Raw genomic sequence first — 20,114 nt, forward strand, 5'->3', positions numbered from 1 at the left:
TAAGGTGATAGATTTGGAATAGCTTTGACATGTGTTCATAGTCTGAGCTTACACATATATCTATTGTGGATTGAGGATGGAATAAGTTTAGGCTTGGTACAGCATTTCCTGAAATTATAGGAAGATTGTAGGATGTCTTGTACACCGCTTTGTTTTTCTGTTCCAGCCACGTGTTGCTCTCAGTAGAAGCCCTGCCCCGTCTGCCTAGCCATGTGTATTGCTAGAAACCACTACTGCCTTTCCATGCACACAAATGATTGAGAACTGCAGGATTTTGAGAGCTGCGCCGTTTAGAGCTGGAATCCTGTAGGATTTGGGTTGATGTATGAGAGCAGGAAAACTGCGAAGCATATGAAATGTGCTAAAGTAACACTTGGGAGCTTCTAGGGGGAAAATGCATGTACTTGGCAAGGAGTGTTTGCATTTTAATGGCCTGCAAGAGCAATTATTAAATTCCTTATTCGTTAAACGATAAACACAGGAAGGCAGCTGTGCCATTTAAGAAATGAGGAGTACGAGCATGGGAGAGGAGCGCTTCTGAATTATAATATCACACTGCTGGGTGGGAAAAAATAGTAAGCTAATCAGCCTCTAGGTGGCACTATTGGCCTACTGTATGTTTATTCCTATTTATTCATTTATCTTTTTTTCTTTTTTTTTTTTTTCCCTTGAGATTGAAGTTTTCTTATATTGCTCCTGAATTACCTGGGGATTTAGGGATTTGTTGGCAGACTTTATAGTATTCTGGTTGTGTTGTATTAAAGTTAATAAGGATAGTATAACCACCACCTCTCCCACCACGTGTGTTGCTTTATTTATATATTTGGAGCATTTGCCACATCTGTATCTAAGGCTATGGTTCAAATTTTGGAAACAACTTGGAAATGTCCAATCTTCAACTTTTCTGGAAGTGTTATTGGTGCTCCAATAAATGTGTGCAGTGGAGACATTGCAGACCACGTCACAACACCCTATACGTCACCTTTTTGCTTCACGTGAAGCATTATTGTCACTTAAAAAAAACTGGAAGATCAAAAGCAATGTGAAACAATATTACTTTACTGAAAGAGTGGATGCTTGGTACAAACTTCCAGCATATGTGGTAGGTAGATCTACAGAAGCTGACATTAAACGTGCCTAAACGTGGCATAAACACATAGTTATCCTAAGATAATAAGAGAGGAAGTACTAAAAGGGCCAATGGACCAAGTGGTCTTTTTCTGCCGACAATCTTCTATGTATCTATGTTTCACTGGCTGATTGTATCTTCTGTCAAGGCTAAAAAAAAAATAATTTGTCAGTAGCATATCTCCTTGTGTTAGAGAGGATTTACTGCCAACAGTGATCCATTCAGGATATACCTGACCTGTCTACATGGACCAATCAGTTACCACTCACATTGGTCCATACCCCCAGTGGGGTTTGCGATGTAATTTCCTAACCTTGGACACACTAGGGCCAGTTTCATAAGACATCTATGTGGGGGAAATTAAAGTATTTAAAACACTATAAGACCATAAAAACTCTAGGCAGATGTTTCCTGTGGATTTAAACCCTAAACCCTACGGCGGGCCTAAGCCTTGATTCTGGGTATGTCATGCGGTGATCTGAAGGCCATGCAGTGTTCCTCTCTATTTTATGCATTAACATAATATCTTGTACAACCCAGCAGAGGAAAATAAGACGACAATGGTTGTGCCATGGAGGAAGAACCCTTATGAAGAAAGTGTTCAGAGCGATTTCATTGGAATTCTTTTTCTCTCTAGGTTTTATACATTGTTGGGGCTCTGAAGAATATTTACAGCTTTTGTTGAGTGTAAATTCATATGCCATCAGCTAGTGGGAGCTACGCTTTATACTGTGTGGAGGCTTATGGAGAAGATTTATCAATATATTCCTATATTAAAAAATATAGCGTACAGAGTGCTGTATTTATGAGACTCCTGTGCCCCTACATAAGTCAGAAGTTGTCGAGGCTGGGCCAGGCTGGATTTGTTTAGTGAAGATATTTGAAGACGCCAGGTCTGGCTTGGTACTTCTAGCCTAGACCCAATTCATTGCCAGTGTGCCCTGAGGAGGAATCCGTGGCATGCTGCACAGGGAAGAGATACGGGCAGACCGCTTGCACAGTGCATCCCTATGTCTAAAAACCAGACTCTGAAAGGAAATTACAGTGAACATTAAAGGGGGCCATTCTTTCAGTTTCTTAATGTGCAATTCAATGTATACATGTGTATGCTCCAGAGCGCATGCTTCAGATATTGAAATCAATGTCAGAATAAACCGTACCCTCAAATCTACACAGATTTTTAGTTTTACTTTAAAAAGGGATTGTTTTGATTCATTGTATTCAAGTTAGTGATATCTGCAGGTTTATGTGTTGTGTCCACAAGTGTATGCAGTCAGTTCCAGGCCTGTGTTTGTGTTCAGTTAGAAGGAAGAGAAGTTATGCTATCACAGAATAAGGCCTCATTCACACATACATGTGTGTCCGCAGTGGTAGATCTGCAAATATGGCCAAATTTACATTTGGGGGAAATTTATCAAGGGCTTAAGAAATAATTGAATTTCCCTCCCATCTTTGGTCTAAGTTCTATTTATGAACCAGTATTTGGCAAGCGAATATTTTTTTAGATGTGTTTTCTTCTTAAAATCTGCCTGTTTTGTGTATTCACCCAAAAATTTGCATAATCCAGGATTTGCGCCCAAATTTGTGTAAGTGTACTGCTACGCAGCTGTCAGTACACTTGCGTGAACTTTGGAACAGTTTAAGAGCTCCCGACATCATAACTAATCATCATGCTGGGAGCTTTAAGGTCTAGTCTACAGAACAATGTCATTTCTTTGTGTGAAGAGCGGCTGGAGTGGAGGAGCGCAAACCTTCTTATAGACAGGCTTTGGCACACTGAGATAGGCGGAATTCCATGACGGAGAGTTCCACTGCGGAATTCTGCCACATTTACTCAATGTGAACATACCCTTACAGTAAGTTCAGGTTCCCATCAACCCGACAGCATTTGAATCCTGTAGCCTGGTGAAGATCGTTACAGCTAGGCTTTACAACTTAATGTATGATCCCTCATCTCTAGTCTGATGTTTAGTTCGGTGGACGTATATGGAGACTTAGGCGGAGATAATACACACTGGTGTAAACTTACCACAGCAGCCAATCAGAGCTCAGCTTTCATCTCTGGTAAAATGAAACAGGAGCAGGGATTGGTTGCTGTGGGCAGTTTACACCAGTGGATATTTTACACCCTTTGATAAATCTGGGCCTTAGTGTAATACTTAAACATTGGTAGAACTAAAATGTTCTCCGTATTGAACAGTCCTTACTTCATGCTTTGCTGCAATGGCATTTCAGTTCAGTATCCAGCACTTTTCTAATTTACTTTTCTTATTTGCTTTTAGAACTTTGCAAGCTATATGGTTTCCATGGAAACACAGTGACATATTTAAATATTATTTTCTCTAAAATGTATTTTATTTCAGACATGTACCATTCCTTATGCCTGACACAATACTTTAGTAAATAGTAGCTTTTTTTCTCCTTGTAGGCTTTTATAACTTTGAAAAGATTATATATATTTATATATATATATTTTTTTTTTTTCAGGAACTTCAGGAAAAAAGTATTTTACCAAAAAAGAGAGGCAGGCCTTTGTCGGTCAAAAGAAAAATAACACGTAAGAATTCAGTGATAACAAAAAGCCTCATGAAGAAAAAGCTGTATTGAATGATGATGTTGAGCATATTCATGTAGTAGCACTGTGTGTGTGTCTGTGGGCATGTGGCAGAGCTGTATGTTTATTTTTATTAAGTAGAGCTGTGTGTGTATGATGCAGCAGAGCTGTGTATGTATGATGCAGCAGAGCTGTGTATGTGTGGGGATAATGTACTGTCATGAAGAGTGTCAAAGTTACCCTGCCATTTAAAAAAACTTTGTCCCTTTCATTGCCAGGGGTGCGTCTTATAGTCAGTTGCATCTTATAAAGTGAAAAATGTGTTACTTATAGTCCTCCTCCACCAGCACTGATCTCCTAAAAGTCCTGCTGCACAGCACCTCTAACCTACCACCTGCCTGTGTACCATAATGTGCAAGAAATTACTGCATCAACAACTCTTTAAGCCAGCTATAAAGCTTTAGTTTATTTCTATGATGTTCGATGGACATAAAAGGGGTGATTTATTTTGTTTATTTATTTTTTTAATCAACTGGTGTCAGAAGGTTTTAGAGAATTGTAATTTACTTCTGCTAAAAAATATTCACTCTTCCAGTACTTATGAGCTTCTGTATGTCCTGTAAGAAGTGATGTATTCATTCCAGCCAGACATAGTGCTCTCTGCTGCTTTCTTTGTCCATATCAGGAACTGCCCACAGCAGGAGATGTTTTATATGGGGATTTTATTCTGCTCTAGGCAGATCCTGACATGGACAGAGGTGGCAGCAGAGAGCACTGTGTCAGACTGGAAAGTGAACATTTCCTGCAGGACATACAGCAGCAGATAAGAACTGGAAGACTGAAGATTTTTAAATAGAAGTAAATTAGAAATCTACAAAACTTTCGGACACCAGTTGATTTGAAGGAAAGTAAATTTTCTCGAGTACCCCCTTAACTTTAATGTAAATCAGATATGCATATAAATTTCAATAGAGGAGAAGAGCTAGTACTAGGTTATACTTCCTGTCTCGTTTTCTTTCTCCCAGCAAGAACGTTTCCCTTTCTACCAGAACCCCTTACTGGTCTGTACAGCTCCATCCAAGGCAGGAAGTGGGAGGACTGTAGGGATGTGTTTGATTACCCACACAATTCTTTGTGATTGGACAGAACACTTCAGGAGTGTACTGCCTCATTGCGTTGAAATCAGGCTGGTTTTACACTGTGTGAACAGTGTCTGTCGGATGTATATGTGTACTTGGCATTCGTTGTACTTAGGGGCCCAAAAACATATACTGTGTGGCATTAGGAATAAGCTTTTATTTTACTGGATCCAGCTCAATAGAATAGCCTGAAAGTCTGTGCTCTTCTATCCGACAAACCCTGATGGACACCACCAAAAGGACAAAATAACATTTCTTTAGCCTCTATCAAGCAATGGGTCTGTCTAAACCTCTGGACCCATCGTGGCACTTGTGATAGACACTGTTTAACATGGTGCGGAAACAGACTAAAGGCCCTATTCCACGGAACGATTATCGTCCGTATTCGGCCGATATCGTTCATGTCGGCTGATCGTTGCAGTCGCTTGTTTTTCAACATGTTGAAAAACAAGCGACTGATATAGCAGCGATCTGCTGCCGTCGCTCCGTTGAATAGGAGCGTCGGCAGCAGACGCTGCTATATCCTATGGGCTGCCCGGACGATCTAGCGATCACCCGGGCAGCCGCCCCGCCGCCCCTCCCGCACTCACCCGCTCGCTGCAGCCGCGTTGAATAGCGGCGGCAGCAAGCGGGGAACGAGGCTGAGAGCGCTCGTTTGCTTTTCTAACGACCCGTGGAATAGGGGCATTAGTCAGGAGGGTGTGGTGCTACATTTACTATGCATTTTTATTGTATTCCCTAGGTTTATTGGTGACTTTAAAGGGAAATGTAAACTGTTTTTACTCTTGATTTTACAATAAAATACTTCCCTTAAATTTTAGAGATGACAGAGGAGGAACAACTAGCTCTGGCAGTAAAGATCAGTCAGCAGGAGCAGACAATACAAGAGAAATACAGCCAAGAAGAAGAGGACGAGCTTATAAAGAAAGCCATCGAAGAAAGCCTTCATGTAAATGTATGTTACATATGTTTAAGTGTTTATTTACATTGGGAAAAGTACACATGGGCAAAAACCCTTCCTGTGTGCAGTGCTGCATGAGCCATGGTCATCATGGTCAGCACTGCAGAGTCCTGTCATGAAACTTCTTGTGATTCCATTGGGAGTTTCAATGTTGTGACATGTCGTTTCTTTTGTGGTGTGATTCCACCGCATCCAAAATCAAATGTGTGTGTGTGTGTATATATGTGTGATTTATGTATTTATTGTTGCAGTTTTTGATGCAGAAATTGTTTTGGTTCCTGCTTTAAAATGCATGTGGATTGCACCCGTACTGCCTGTTGTGTTTTCTATGTATTTTTTTTCTGGACTCTCTATTTTTATCTATTTATTTTTTAGAGCCTTATGATGGCATAAATGGCATTTACCAATCAGCCATAACATGAAAATTACTGACAGGTGACGTTAATAACATTAATTATTCTGTGCAAGTGGCACCTGTCAAAGGTTGGGATATTTTAGGCAGCAAGTGAACAGTCAGGTTATAACGTGTTGGAAACAGGTAAAATGTTTAAATGTAAGGATGTGAGCAACTTTGAGAAAGGGCCAAATCATGATGTCTAGACAACATGCAGATTTTACTTAGCAAAAGTGTTGAAGGGTTTGTATGAGGAGCAGAATACAGCTCCTTCCTCTCTCTATACCTTCTGTGACGTTAGAGAGCAGGCGCAATTTCCGATCATGTAGCGTGGGCAAAAGCACAGCCGCATGTAATAACCACTAGCTGCACAATGTCACCCATGTTGCTCAAACTCATTGTCTTTTTTTCAGAGTTGTCCGGTTCCTGATACTCCCATCCGTGCAGGAAAGAAGGAGTTAACAAATGACACCCCTTCAAATAAAGAACACTGCAGTATGATTGACTATGAAAAGGAAACCCATTCATCCAATGCATCTATGCCTTCAGCTGGAGAGTCAACAAAAAGTCCATTTGTGATGTTGCAACGCTTAAGTCAAGATATTGTGAAAAGCTCTAGTGTCATTTTGTCTCCTAACTGCAAGGATCCTGTTTCATGCATAGAACGCTCTCTGAAATCTCCACTGTCACCATGTACCAGTAGTGACTTTGTAAAACTGTCTCCTGCTAAAGGGCTTGCTTTAAGTCCTCTTTCTGCTAAAGGATTTGCTTTAAGTCCTGTTTCTGGTAAAGGATTTGCTTTAAGTCCTGTTTTTCCAAAGAGGTCCCCATGTTTGCGTAGACTCATTCCCTGCAGACTATTTAAGGAAGGAAATGCAAGTGCTGACTGCTTAGTAGATGATCTCGATGACCAATGCACACACTGTTCAGAGAGTTCTCAGATGGACTCCCCTTCCTCAGTGCTACCTACCTCCCAAGCCAAAGAAAAAGACTGTGTGGATGCTTCTTCTGTAGATAGCAATGGAAACTTAGACTGTAGGTCAGACAAACGTTATCAAAGTGAGGGTACTGTTCACTATTACTGGGGTGTTCCATTCTGTCCAAAGGGTGCGGATCCTAGTGAATACACCAAAGTCATACTCTGTCAACTTGAAGTGTATCAGAAGAGCCTGAAAAGTGCTCAGAGACAGCTTTTGCATAAAATGGATTACGGACAGCCAATCCACCTTGCAGCTTCAGGTCAAGAAAATGTTAAAGAAGACACTCAAGGTGACATCAGCCATGAAGATACTGAAGATGGTACAACTGGAGAAAACACACACAAACCAGAAGATGCTGAGAAAGACCATGGAGACAGTTCTGACAGTCAAGAGATACAACACATGGCAAGCAAAAGGCAGAAGATTTCTCAGAGTTCAGTACTGACTGTCCTGGAAAATGACCATTGCTCTTCATCTCAGCATGGTAAAGATAACCCGAAGGTAAGATATCTGTCACATACTTAAATAAACATCTAATTGGTAACATTATCTGTCAGGTAGACTGTAGTTCTGTCGCTGGTTTCCACCATTCATATAGACCACCACTGAGGCATGGTTGATGTTGGTTGTGTGTTTTATTTTATTTTTTTTATCAACTTAAACCAGGATCATAAAAAAAAGGAATCTACTTCTTTAAGATGTTGTCCTGGGAGCAGAATAAGGGCTGAACCCCTCTGCTCTCTTGTGCTCATTCTCAGTGATTCCACATCTCGGAAGTTAGCCTCATGGGGATGGGGGTGGGGCTGCATATTTTATTTCATTATTTGTACATTAGAATTGGTGGCAGCCTTATTGGCTACTGCTTAGCTAACAGCATTAAGAATTTTACACATGGTCTCTGACATGTGTAGGAAGTCACTGTGCAATAGCGGATCCTCTGTTAGCTATATCAGTGTTAGCTTTCACTCTAGTCCTGCCAGGAACAATTGTGAGGATGATTGTGCTGTGATGTTTTCTCTACACAATGGAAAGTGTCACCTTTATTATACTTAGACATAGTTACATAGTTAATACGGTTGAAAAAAAGACACATGTCCATCAAGTTCAACCAAGGAGGGGATGGATACAGGGAAGGGGGAGCGATGATAAGTTCTATACATATGCATTTATATTATTTTGCTCTAAGAACTTGTCTAGCCCTGTTTTGAAGCCCTCTACTGTTTTTGCTGTGACCAGATCCTGTGGTAGACTGTTCCACAGATTCACAGTTCTCATTGTAAAGAAGACTTGTCGCCTCCGGAGATTGAACCTTTTTTTCTCCAGGCAGAGGCAGTGCCCTCTTGTCCTTTGAGGGGGTTTTACCTGGAACATCTTTTCCCCATATTTCTTGTAGGGGCCATTTATATATTTAAATAAGTTAATCATATCTCCCCTTAAACGTCTCTTCTCCAGACTAAACAAATGTAATTCTTTTAATCTCTCCACATAACTAAGATGCTCTATTCCCCTTATTAGTTTAGTTGCCCGTCTTTGTACCCTCTCCAGCTCTAGAACATCCTTTTTATGAACCGGGTTCCAAAACTGGACAGCATACTCCAGATGAGGCCGCACCAAAGCTTTATAGAGCGGAAATATTATATTATATCCCTGTCCCGAGAGTCCATGCCTGTTTTAATGCATGACAATATCCTGCTGGCCTTAGAAGCAGCTGCCTGACATTGTGTGCTGTTCTGTAGTTTATTATCTACAAGTACACCCAGATCCTTCTCCATCCGCGACTCTCCCAGAGTAACTCCCCCCAGAACATATGATGCATGTGGGTTATTAGTACCCAGGTGCATAACTTTACATTTATCCACATTGAACCTCATTTGCCAAGTGGACGCCCAAACACTCAGTGTGTCTAAGTCATCCTGTAACATCAGCACATCCTCCATAGACTGTACTGTACTACAAAGCTTGGTGTCATCTGCAAAGATAGAAACATTGCTGTTAATTCCATTCTCAATATCATTAATAAACAAGTTAAACAGAAGAGGGCCCAGTACTGACCCTTGGGGTACACCACTTATTACCGGGGACCATTCGGAGTAGGAATCATTGACCACCACTCTCTGGGTACGATTAGCTTTAGCAAAATCCAGGTACATGATATCCACAGCTGCGCCCCCATCCAGGCTTCTACTCACCTCTTCGTAGAAACATATCAGGTTGGTTTGACAGCTTTTGTTCTTAGTAAAACCATGCTGGTTACCACTTATAATACTATTAGCCACTACATATTCCTGGATGTAGTCCCTTATAAGGCCCTCAGATAGTTTCCCCACAATGCATGTTAAGCTTACGGGTCTATAGTAACCTGGGGAAGTTCGAGAGCCCTTTTTGAAAATCGGCATTACATTTGCCTTACGCCAGTCCATGCTAAATTTCATTGTTTTATTATATAGATTGTGAAATGGAAAATGAAAAAAAAAATTCTTTAAAAAAGTGTTTAACCTAAAAACTTTATTCAAGCAATAGGTCTTTTTCTTTAAAAGGGAACCTGCTTAAGCCACAGTCCACATAAAACAGGGACATTACCACCTCATAAGGAGTTTACTATAATTTAAGCCCCTATTACACCAAGCGATTATCGGCTGTATTTGGCTGATTATCGGCCGTTACAGCCGATAATAGCTTAGTGTAATAGCTAGTGTTAAAAAACAATGATTATCTGACATGCACGATTTTGGCTGGTCCTTGTCTTTCAACGTGCTGAAAAAAACTTCAAAGATAACGACGGACGGTCTGCTGGCCATCGCTCCGTGTAATAGGAGCAGCGGTAGCAGGCTGCCACTATCTCCTATGGGCTCCCCGGATGATCTAAAGATCACCAAGGCAGCCCCTTCCGCAGCTCCCCGTGCCCCCCCCACTTACCCGCTCGTTGTTGGCACGTGTATTAGCGCCGGCAGCGAGCAGGCAACGAGGAGCAAGCGAGTGCTCGCTTGCTCCTTTTGATTGGTCCGTGTAATAGGGAAAGTATAGTTTTAAAGATGGAACAGGGCATAAAGCCAAGGGGTTTATAAGGTATAGATATGTATGGATATTCATTTGTTTGAAGATTTGTATAGATTGGGTCTCTAAAAGCAATGCTAATCATTTCCTTGTGCAGTATTTCTAGGATGTATCCTTTCTGCAAATCCACGTTACTGTAATATCTTGTTTGATTGTTGCAACACCCTCTTTTTTAGCCTCTGGCTGACGAAACTCTTCAGCTGAATTCTATCACAATTGTGAGCTATCTGTCCCTCCATCTGCTGTTTTACCATTAGATCTATGTTCAGCGCAGAGCCACTTCTGTGGTATACTTATTGCTTTGCCATTGTGTTTCTTAATGGACATAATGTACCCTTCTGCTGGCTACCCTCTTCCCAGAGTACTGGCCTCAGCTCTCATAACATACCTGAGGCTTTGTTCACATCTGCATCTGAGGCATGCATATACGAATGTTTTTCCTGGCACAAGCCAGTGGACCCCATAATAATTCAGAGGGTCCATCCTTCACTGTCCATCACATAACAGATCAGACACTGCATTGTGGTTTCCAATAATGATGAAGCAGTAATGAGTAACCAAAATTATGGCAAGGTTTCAAAAAGATGACATGACATTTACTGTCTGTGATGTGGACCCTACCTGCATACTAGGGAAAGACACTTTATTAACAATTATGGTGTACCAGGGCTGTGAAGTCGGTAAGCTGCAGCTCCGACTCCAACTCCGACTCCGACTCCTGAATCTTATCAGGACTGACTCCGACTCCTGCTCCTTCATAAATGGCCAGTCATATACCAGGGGAGTAATTTATCACACTGACTCAGCAACTTCTCCCTAATGTCCTACATGATCATGGGCCAACTTCTGAGGGAATAAGGAAAGATATAAAGCAGCTTCTCCTGTGTGTGCAGTGGATGCAGCCAGTCTCCAGCCTCCATGTCCTGAACTACTCACAACTAGACTGGATGGAGCAGGTGATCTTTTTTTGCTGACAATATTCTGTTTCTAACTAATATTCACCATACACTAAGGGCCCTATTCCACCGGACGATTATCGTTCGCATAATCGTTAACGATAAACTATCTCAAACGACCGCTATTGCGAAAGACCTGAGAACGTTCACTCATTTCCATGGAACGATAATCGTTACCTTTGATCGTATTTGCCATAGTTTCTTCTTCGCTATTTCTTCGCTATTGCGTTCCAATCTCCGGCGAACGACCGAACGATGTCTTATTCATTGCGAACGATTTGCGAACGTTTTGTGAACGAGCAACGATAAAAATAGGTCCAGGTCTTATAAAGCAATCAACGATTTCTCATTCGGTAATTAATCGTTAACTGCATTTCAACCGAACGATTATCGTTTAGATTCGAATGATTTAACGATAATCTGAATGATACTCGTCTGGTGGAATAGGGCCCTTAGAAACACTGCTAACAATGCCAGATACCTGTAATATAGAGGTCAGCCATAGTGATATACAGGGGGTCACACATAGTGATACAGAGAGGGGTCACTGTGGGGCCACGCCAAAGGGCACACACAGCCTGCTGCAGCCATAGCATACGCACACAGCCTGCTGCAGCCATAGCACACATACATACACACACACACAGCCTGCTGCAGCCATAGAGCACACACACATGCACACACAGACTGCTGCAGCCATAGCATATACACGCGCACACACACAGCCTGTTGCAGCCATAGCATACACACACACACAGCCTGCTGCAGTCGTAGTGCACACACACATGCACACACAGGCTGCTGCAGCCATAGCACACATACACACACACACAGCCTGCTGCAGCCATAGCACACACACATACGCACACAGACTGCTGCAGCCATAGCCTACACACATATATACACACACACACACACACACAGCCTGCTGCAGCCATAGCACACATACACACAGTCTACTGCAGCCATAGCACACATACACAGCCTACTGCAGCCATAGCACACATACACACAGCCTGCTGCAGCCATAGCGTGCACACATACACACACACACACACACACAGCCTGCTGCAGCCATAGCACACACACGCAGCCATAGTCATAGTCTCAGGATCATTTTATAATATAGATAGTAAAATGGAGAATTTAGAAAACATTACCAAAAACTCTGCCATGTTCATGTGCTCTCAGGTCAGATTCAATAAAATAAATTACAAAAATGAGACACCTAAGATTTTTAGTTTACAATAATCCAACATCTTTCTTGATGGTAGGGTTGCATCTCAAGAGCTTGGGATCTACTTTAATCACACTCCTTACATCAGACAAACTACCACTTCTGACTGGACAGTCATAGCTGTGTGGTAATCCAAGCTCCAGATGCTGCTCAGCCATCCTCTGGTTTAAGTTTACTGTAAGAAAGATAGAAAATTGTCAGCAGAAAAAGATCACCTAGTCCATCTAGTCATTAACTAAACACACCTGCTGGAAGTTTGGTCCAAGCCTCTACTACCCTTTCAGAAAAGTCATATTGTTTCTGATCTTTCCCCAACTAACCTCAGATTGTGTCCCTTGTTCTTGTGTTCAGGTTGTTATTAAAGCAGAAGTCCGGTGAAAAATTTTATTAAAGCATTGTATTGCCCCCCAAAAGTTATACAAATAATCAATATACACTTATTACGGGAAATGATTATAAAGAGCTTTTTTCCCTGCACTTACTACTGCATCAAGGCTTCACTTCCTGGATAAAATGGTAATGTCACGACCAGACTCCCAGAGCTGTGCAAGCTGTGGCTGCTGGAGAGGATGATGGCAGAGGGATGCTCAGTGTCCCTCCAGTGCCCTGTGTCCCTCAGTGTCCCCCTGCCATCATCCTCTCCAGCAGCCACAGCCCGCACAGCTCTGGGAGTCGGGTCGTGACATCACCATGTTATCCAGGAAATGAAGCCTTGATGCAGTAGTCAGTGCAGGGAAGAAAAGCACTTTATAAGCATTTTCCGTAATAAGTGTATATTCGTGATTTGTATAACTTTTGGGGGACAATACAATACTTTATTAAAATTTTTTGCCAGACTTCTCCTTTAAGGGCCAGGAGCTTTCAGGAGTCGTGCTTCAGCTCGCCATGAAAGAGATACATTAAAACATAGTTGGATCTTTCAATAGCACACACTACAAATATCACACAAACAGCCAAATTTACACTACCATGTGCATTGCCTGATATATTACATTATCTCTTATGTTACTCGTATAGAACACCCCACACTCATACACATATACAAAAGGCAGGCCTAGGTAAGAAAAGATAGGCACGATACCAGCCTTCACCTGTAGCTGACATTTTGCCCATAGAGGACAGTCACTTTCCCCAGATGTTGTGTATTAATACATTTTATTCCTCCAAAATCAATTGACAAAAAAAGAATACCGCAGTTACCCTTAGAATATGATCACACACATCAGCCACACAGCTGACTGATGGTAACAGTCTTCATGTTTAGCTGGCTGTCCCAGGTCGTCTTTGTTGTCTAAATTTCTTTCTGCCATGGCATCTTCTTGTAGAAAGAAATCCACAGCCACTTCTAGCACATGATTACAGACATAAGCCACGGCTAGCATACAGCATACAACATGCGCGATATTTGGAAGATAGCCTGTGGTGAAAAAGGATGGGCATGACAACAGTCTTCATCTGTTGCTGGCTTCTTGTCCAAGGAGGGTTGTCATCTGTCCCAGGTCGTCTTTGTTGTTCAAATTTCTTTCTTGCTTCTGCATCTTCTTGCAGAAAAAAATCCACAGCTACTTCTAGCACATGATCACAGACATACTGTAAGCCACAACCAACATACAGCATAAAACATTCACATGTGCAATAGTTGGAAGATAGCCTGTGGTAAGAAATGATCGATAAGGTAAGAGTCTTCATGTTTAGCTGGCTTCTTGTCCAAGGAGGGTAGTCATCTGTCCCAGGTCGTTTTCTTCAATTCTTCAATTTTCTTTCCTGCTTTTGCATCTTCTTGCAGAAAGGAACACTAAGCTACGTCTAGCACATGATCACAGATATAGGCCACAACTATCATACATCATTCACATGCACAGTATTTGTAAGATTGCCTGTAATGAGAAATGATCAGTATGGTAAGAGTCTTCATGTTTAGCTGGCTTCTTACCCAAGGAGGGTAGTCGTCTGTCCCAGGTCGTCTTTGTTCTTCAAATTTCTTTCTGGCCATGGTGTCTTCTTGCAGAAAGAAATCCATAGCAACTTCTAGCAAATCATCACAGACACAAGCCACAGCAAGCATACAGCTTACATGCACAATAGTTGGAAGATAGCTTGTGGTGAGAAATGATCGGTATGGTAAGAGTTTTTCACTGGCTTCTTGCCCAAGGAGGGTAGTCCTCAGATAGTCTTTGTTCTTCAAATTTCTTTCTCAACTCTGCATCTTCTTGCAGAAAGGAAGGAACACACAGCTACTTCTAGCACATGATCACAGACATAAGCCACAACTTTCATACAGTATACAGCATTCACATCTGCAATATTTGGAAGATAGCCTGTGGTGAGAAATGATCAGTATGGTAAGAGTCTTCATCTTTAGCTGGCTTCTTACCCACGGAGGGGGGGGTCATCTGGCCCTGGTTGTCTTAGTTGTTCAATTTTTTTCTTGCTTCTGCATCTTCTTGCAAAATTAAATCCACAGCTACTTCTAGCACATGATCACAGACATAAGCCACAACTATCATACAGTATACAGCATTCGCATGTGCAATATTTGGAAGGTAGCCCGTGGTGAGAAAGGATGGGTATGACAACAGTCTTCATCGTTTGCTGGCTTCTTCCCCAATGAGGGTGGTCATCTGTCCCAGGTCGTCTTTTTTCTTAATGATGAGTACTAGAACAGTATTTATCTTTTGCTGTCATGTTGCCCTGAGTGGATATCAACTTGGTCCAGGACTTTTATTAGTTTTTTATTCCTGCCAATATAGTGTTTTACACATAGGAGCCGTAGATTGTGTGCCAGGTTTAGTTGTAGCATTCTTTTCTTTTTTTTCCAAAATAATGTACTGATCAGGATATTTTTTTAATCTTACCCAACAAATTATGGAAAAATAGTACTATGGCTACCCCAGCACATGGCCACTGGTGATATATCATCTATTCTCTCATAACATAGGGCAACCAGTGTTCAATTGCCCAATCCACCCTCCAGTAATGTGTATATAGACGTCACCTGTAGCCTTTGCCCCGAGATCATCCTTTCTCCAGTGTTTGGCGTCTTTAGAAGAAAGAAGAAACATTTGGAGAATGTATCAATTGTCTAACAGAACAACCATTATCTCCATAGCCAGAGCCCAGCCTTCACTTAATTACATTAGTATTACCAGCATTACCAACATTATCATTGAAAATCTGATTTATCTCAGTGACTAAGGCTAGGCTCACACTGCATTTTTGGGTATGTCATCCCTTTGGATCCGTTAAAAAAAAAAAAAAAAAAAAACAGATCGCAATGGATGCGGGTTTTCTTAAGGGACACAAAAGTAGTGTTGACTAAGTTTTTCTGTCTGTTAAAAGTAACCAACTAAAAAAAGTTAAATATGTTGAACGGATTGCAAAAACACAGTGTGAACCCAGCCTAACACATGGGTGTGACATGGAAATAAGAATGAAGGTTATAATGTATGTGTCCATAACCATAACTGGTATAACCCCAGTACAGCCATATCCAGTGACTGTGCAGAGCCATAGCATTTCATCCCATTAAAGGTTGTAATCTTACACATACCGCTCCCCCGTTACCTTCCTCACTCATCCCCACCACATTGCACACAGTTGGCCTAGATAGATCCACCTGAATTATAGTTCAGCGTTCTTCACCCTATGGCGCTCCAGCATACACATGGAGGACATTGTTCCAGTCAGGTACCAGGTGGATTTGTCTTTGTATCAGCAGATGGAGGACGCTCCTGTGATGAATATTGTGTGGTGTAGTTTCTCTGCTGGCAGCAAGCTGTGTACCTGATCACTGATTTTGTTCCTTGAGATGTTTTGATGACAAGTAGAGGCATGTGACATCATTTTGTTTGTCCTATTACTGGGGCAGCCAATCAGATTAGTGCTTATAGGTTGGACAATTGAGGCAATCTGATTGGTTGCTTGGGTCAATTAGGATACTTTTATCTATTATAAGAGCTTTCATCAACTAATGGCCTAAGGGGGAAGGAGTCATAGGCAATATAATGCAAGTCTAAACAATGATGTAATCGCTGTATATTAGTGACAGTGTTTCCTGCTGTGTGCAGTGTGGTGACTGACAACACCCTATGTAACAGGACACACCTCACTGCTGGGGAGATCATTACAATCTGTCTACCAGTACAACTTTGTTTTTCACCCATAGCAACCATCTAGAGCTGAGCTTTCATCCTAACAAGCTTTTAGTGGTTGCTATGAGCAACAAACACAGATTTACTACAAGGTAGATTAGTGTTTCCCAACCTTTTCTACCTTGGGGCAACGTTTATGAACCCCAACAATTTGGCCTCTCCACTCAACACTATTGACAAGTTAAGCGGTGGTTTCAAGATGATATTTTGTATATGTAGGAATATGTTTGGAATAGCAAGCCTCCTTTAAGGACATGCCTTGTTTGACCATCAATGCTCATTTAATGCCCATATTTCAAAACTGTGTCCTATGTTTTAAATAATCTGGACTAGAACACAGTTTTAGGTTATGCAAAGCTCCAAATCCAAAAGCTAAAATTGTATCTGCATTTGGCACCACTAGGGGGAGCTTAGTACATACTGTTTTGTTACTGAATTCAGTATACAGTATTCAGCCATCTTTAATGCTTCCTCTAGTAGAAGCTGCAGGCCATATGAATTGCCTGCCGTTCACTTTACAATGTGTGCAGTAGCATCTCCTGATGGGATGTAAAATAAGTCATGTTCACATGGGTTGGATTAGACAAAATCCACACCAAAAGCTGCACCAGGTACTTTGATATTTTTCACTCCTTGCACATAGGTGGTGTTTTTACAACCCTGGTCATATGCAGTGAAAACTATCTGTGGTGGATTTCTGCAGCCACTGAGGGGGAATTATGTAATTTACTTTGACTGGAAACAACAAGAACTATCTCCACTGACTGTAGGAGTAATCCTTTTCTAGATCTCCTGTACACCCACAGCAAATCCACAGCACATCTACAGAAGGAGTGCACATCACATAACATCAACATAATACAGGCGCTTCCCAAAAAGATGAGATTCCTTTTAATGTTATACTTGTTAGAGATATTGTAAAGGCTATAACATATAGACATGTATTAACCCCTTAAGGACCGGGCCTAAAATGGCCTTAAGGACCGAGCCAAATTTTATGAATATGACCTGTGTCACTTTATTCATTAATAACTTCGGGATGCTTTTACCTATCCGGCTGATTCTGAGATTGTTTTCTCGTGACATATTGTACTTCACATTTCTGGTAAATTGGAGTCGATACTTATAACAAATCTTTATAAAAAAGACCAAAATAACATGAAAAATTGTGAAAAAATGCATTTTTCCAACTTTGAAACTCTTCTGCTTATACAGAAAATGGTTATGCCACATAAATTATATATTAAATAGTATTAGCAACATGTCTACTTTATGTTGGCAGCATTTATTAAACTATCTTTCTTTTTTTTTTTTTTAGACAATAGGAAGCTGAATACATTAGCAGCAAATTTCCAAATTTTAAGTAAAATTTCAAAATCAGATATTTTTAGGGACCTGTTCAGGTTTAAAGTTTATTTGAGGGGACTGTATGTTAGAAAGCCCCACAAAGCACCCCATTTCTGAAACTGCACCCCCAAACTCTGAAAAAGCACATCCAGAAAGTTTTTTAACCCTTTAGGGGAGTCACAGAAATAAAAGCTTAAGTGCGTAAGAAATTTGAAAATTTAAATTTTCTGTGCAGAGATTTTATTGTAATCCAATATTTTTCATAATTGTAAACCTATTAGCAGAGAAATGCACCCCAATATTGATTGCCCCATTTCTGCAGCTTATAGAAATACCCCATATGTGGCCCTATTGCGCTATTTGACATAACCACAATCCTCAGATATAAGGGAGCGCCTAGTGAATTTCAATGCCTCCATTTTATTTGGTCATTTTTGACTGTACCACTTCAGGTTGGCAGAGGCTCTGGGGTGCCAAAACCTAAAAAACACCCCTAAAGGGACGCCATTTACAAAACTACACCCCTCGAGGAATGTAACAAGGGGTGCAGTGAGGATCTGGACCCCACAGGTGCTTCACAGATTTTCAGAGCAATATGGCGTGAAAAAAGAGAAAAATGTTTTTTACACTAAAACGTTGTTTTAGCCTTCAATTTTTCATTTTCACAAAGGGATAAAAGGAATAACAACCCAAAAAACGTGTAGCGCAGTTTCTCCCGAGTACGGAAATACCCCACATGTGGACATAAAGTGCCAAGCCGGCGCAGCACGAGCCTCCAAAGGGAAGGAGCGCCAATTGGCTTTTGGAAGCTGGATTTCACTGGAATGGATTTCAAGGGCCACGTCGCATTTACAGAGCCCTTGTGCTGCCAAAACACTGGAAACCCCCCACAAGTGACCCCATTATAAAAACTACACCCCTCAAAGAATCTAACAAGGGGTGCAGTGAGCATATGGACCCCACTGGTGACGGGCACAAATATGGAACAATGTGACGTAAAAGGGAAAATTTTCATTTTTTCACTTTCACGTAGGGCTGGGCGGTATACCGCAAAAATACCGATACCGTCACTGGGGTCGGTTAACCGACCTCAACTCTGCCAGGACGGTATCTGCGGTAATTTTGTATTTTTAGCTCCCAGAGTACCCTCTTTCCTGTATCCTCAGAGCGCTCCTGCACGCAAACTCGCGGCCCGGCGTGATCGCTGCACGTTATGTGCAGGGACGCCCATATCAGAGCGGGAGTAGCAGCAGGGTCCCGGTGAGAATGCCCGGGGGCACAGCCGTCCCCCCGCACCCGTCCAGTCCGAGCGCCGGCCCTCCCCCCGTCCCGCTGTACTTGTCCTGGCCGGCGTCCCTGCACACACAGGACATTAACATGTGCAGCGCTCACCGGCCCGAGGATGTTAATGTCTTGTGTGTGCAGGGACGCCGGTGTGCGCGGGGGAAATGGAGGAGCAGCAGGGTCCAGGGGAGAATAGAGTGCACAGCCTTCCTCCGCACCCGTCCCGCCGCACCTGTCCTGTCCAGTGTCCCTGCACACACAGGACATTAACGTTCAACGCTTGCTGGCCGGGACTGGTGCCGGTCCCCCCCCCCCCATCCCCCGGCCGCGCGAGCACTGCACATGCTAATGTCCTGTGTGTGCAGGAAGGAGGCCATGTCACAGCTGAAGGTGGAGGAGCAGCACGTGGGGGCGGCTGTCCTGTAGTTCCCTCAGTAACAGTACAGGACTATAATATAGGAGGGATAATTGGCTGCAACAAGCAGGATAATAATTGGCTGCTGCAGCCCATGCATTCCTTCTATGTTACAGCCCTGTACTGTTACTGAGGGAACTACAGGTCCCAGCATGCAGCTTTCTGTATAGTAATACACCGCTGCCCGCCCCCCTATACAGCAATACACCCCTGTCCGCCCCCCCCCCGTATAATCATACACCCGTCCGCCCCCCTGTTTACCCATACACCCCTGTCAGCCCCCCCCCCCCCCCGTAGTCATACACCACTATCCACCCTCCCCTGTATACTCATACACCACTGTCTGCCCCCCCCCCCCCGTAGTCATACACCACTATCCACCCTCCCCTGTATACTCATACACCCCTGTCTGCCCCCCCCCCCGTAGTCATACACCACTATCCACCCTCCCCTGTATACTCATACACCCCTGTCTGCCCCCCCTGTATACTCATACACCCCTGTCTGCCCCCC

General features: G+C 42.4%; 1 protein-coding gene across 8 annotated transcripts in view; it reads left to right on the plus strand.

Annotated features, from left to right (window-relative positions):
- Positions 1-20,114, plus strand: part of UIMC1 (ubiquitin interaction motif containing 1) — an 81,266-nt gene that overhangs the window by 8,944 nt on the left and 52,208 nt on the right. For all 8 annotated transcript variants that reach the window (XM_069972584.1, XM_069972623.1, XM_069972593.1 and 5 more), the window contains 3 exons: positions 3,617-3,686; positions 5,644-5,777; positions 6,591-7,658. In XM_069972584.1, coding sequence (XP_069828685.1) covers positions 3,617-3,686; positions 5,644-5,777; positions 6,591-7,658 — 1,272 coding nt within the window. The remainder of the gene's footprint in view (positions 1-3,616; positions 3,687-5,643; positions 5,778-6,590; positions 7,659-20,114) is intronic.

Source organism: Dendropsophus ebraccatus, chromosome 1 (genome assembly GCF_027789765.1).
Source record: "Dendropsophus ebraccatus isolate aDenEbr1 chromosome 1, aDenEbr1.pat, whole genome shotgun sequence".
Lineage (NCBI taxonomy): Eukaryota > Metazoa > Chordata > Amphibia > Anura > Hylidae > Dendropsophus > Dendropsophus ebraccatus.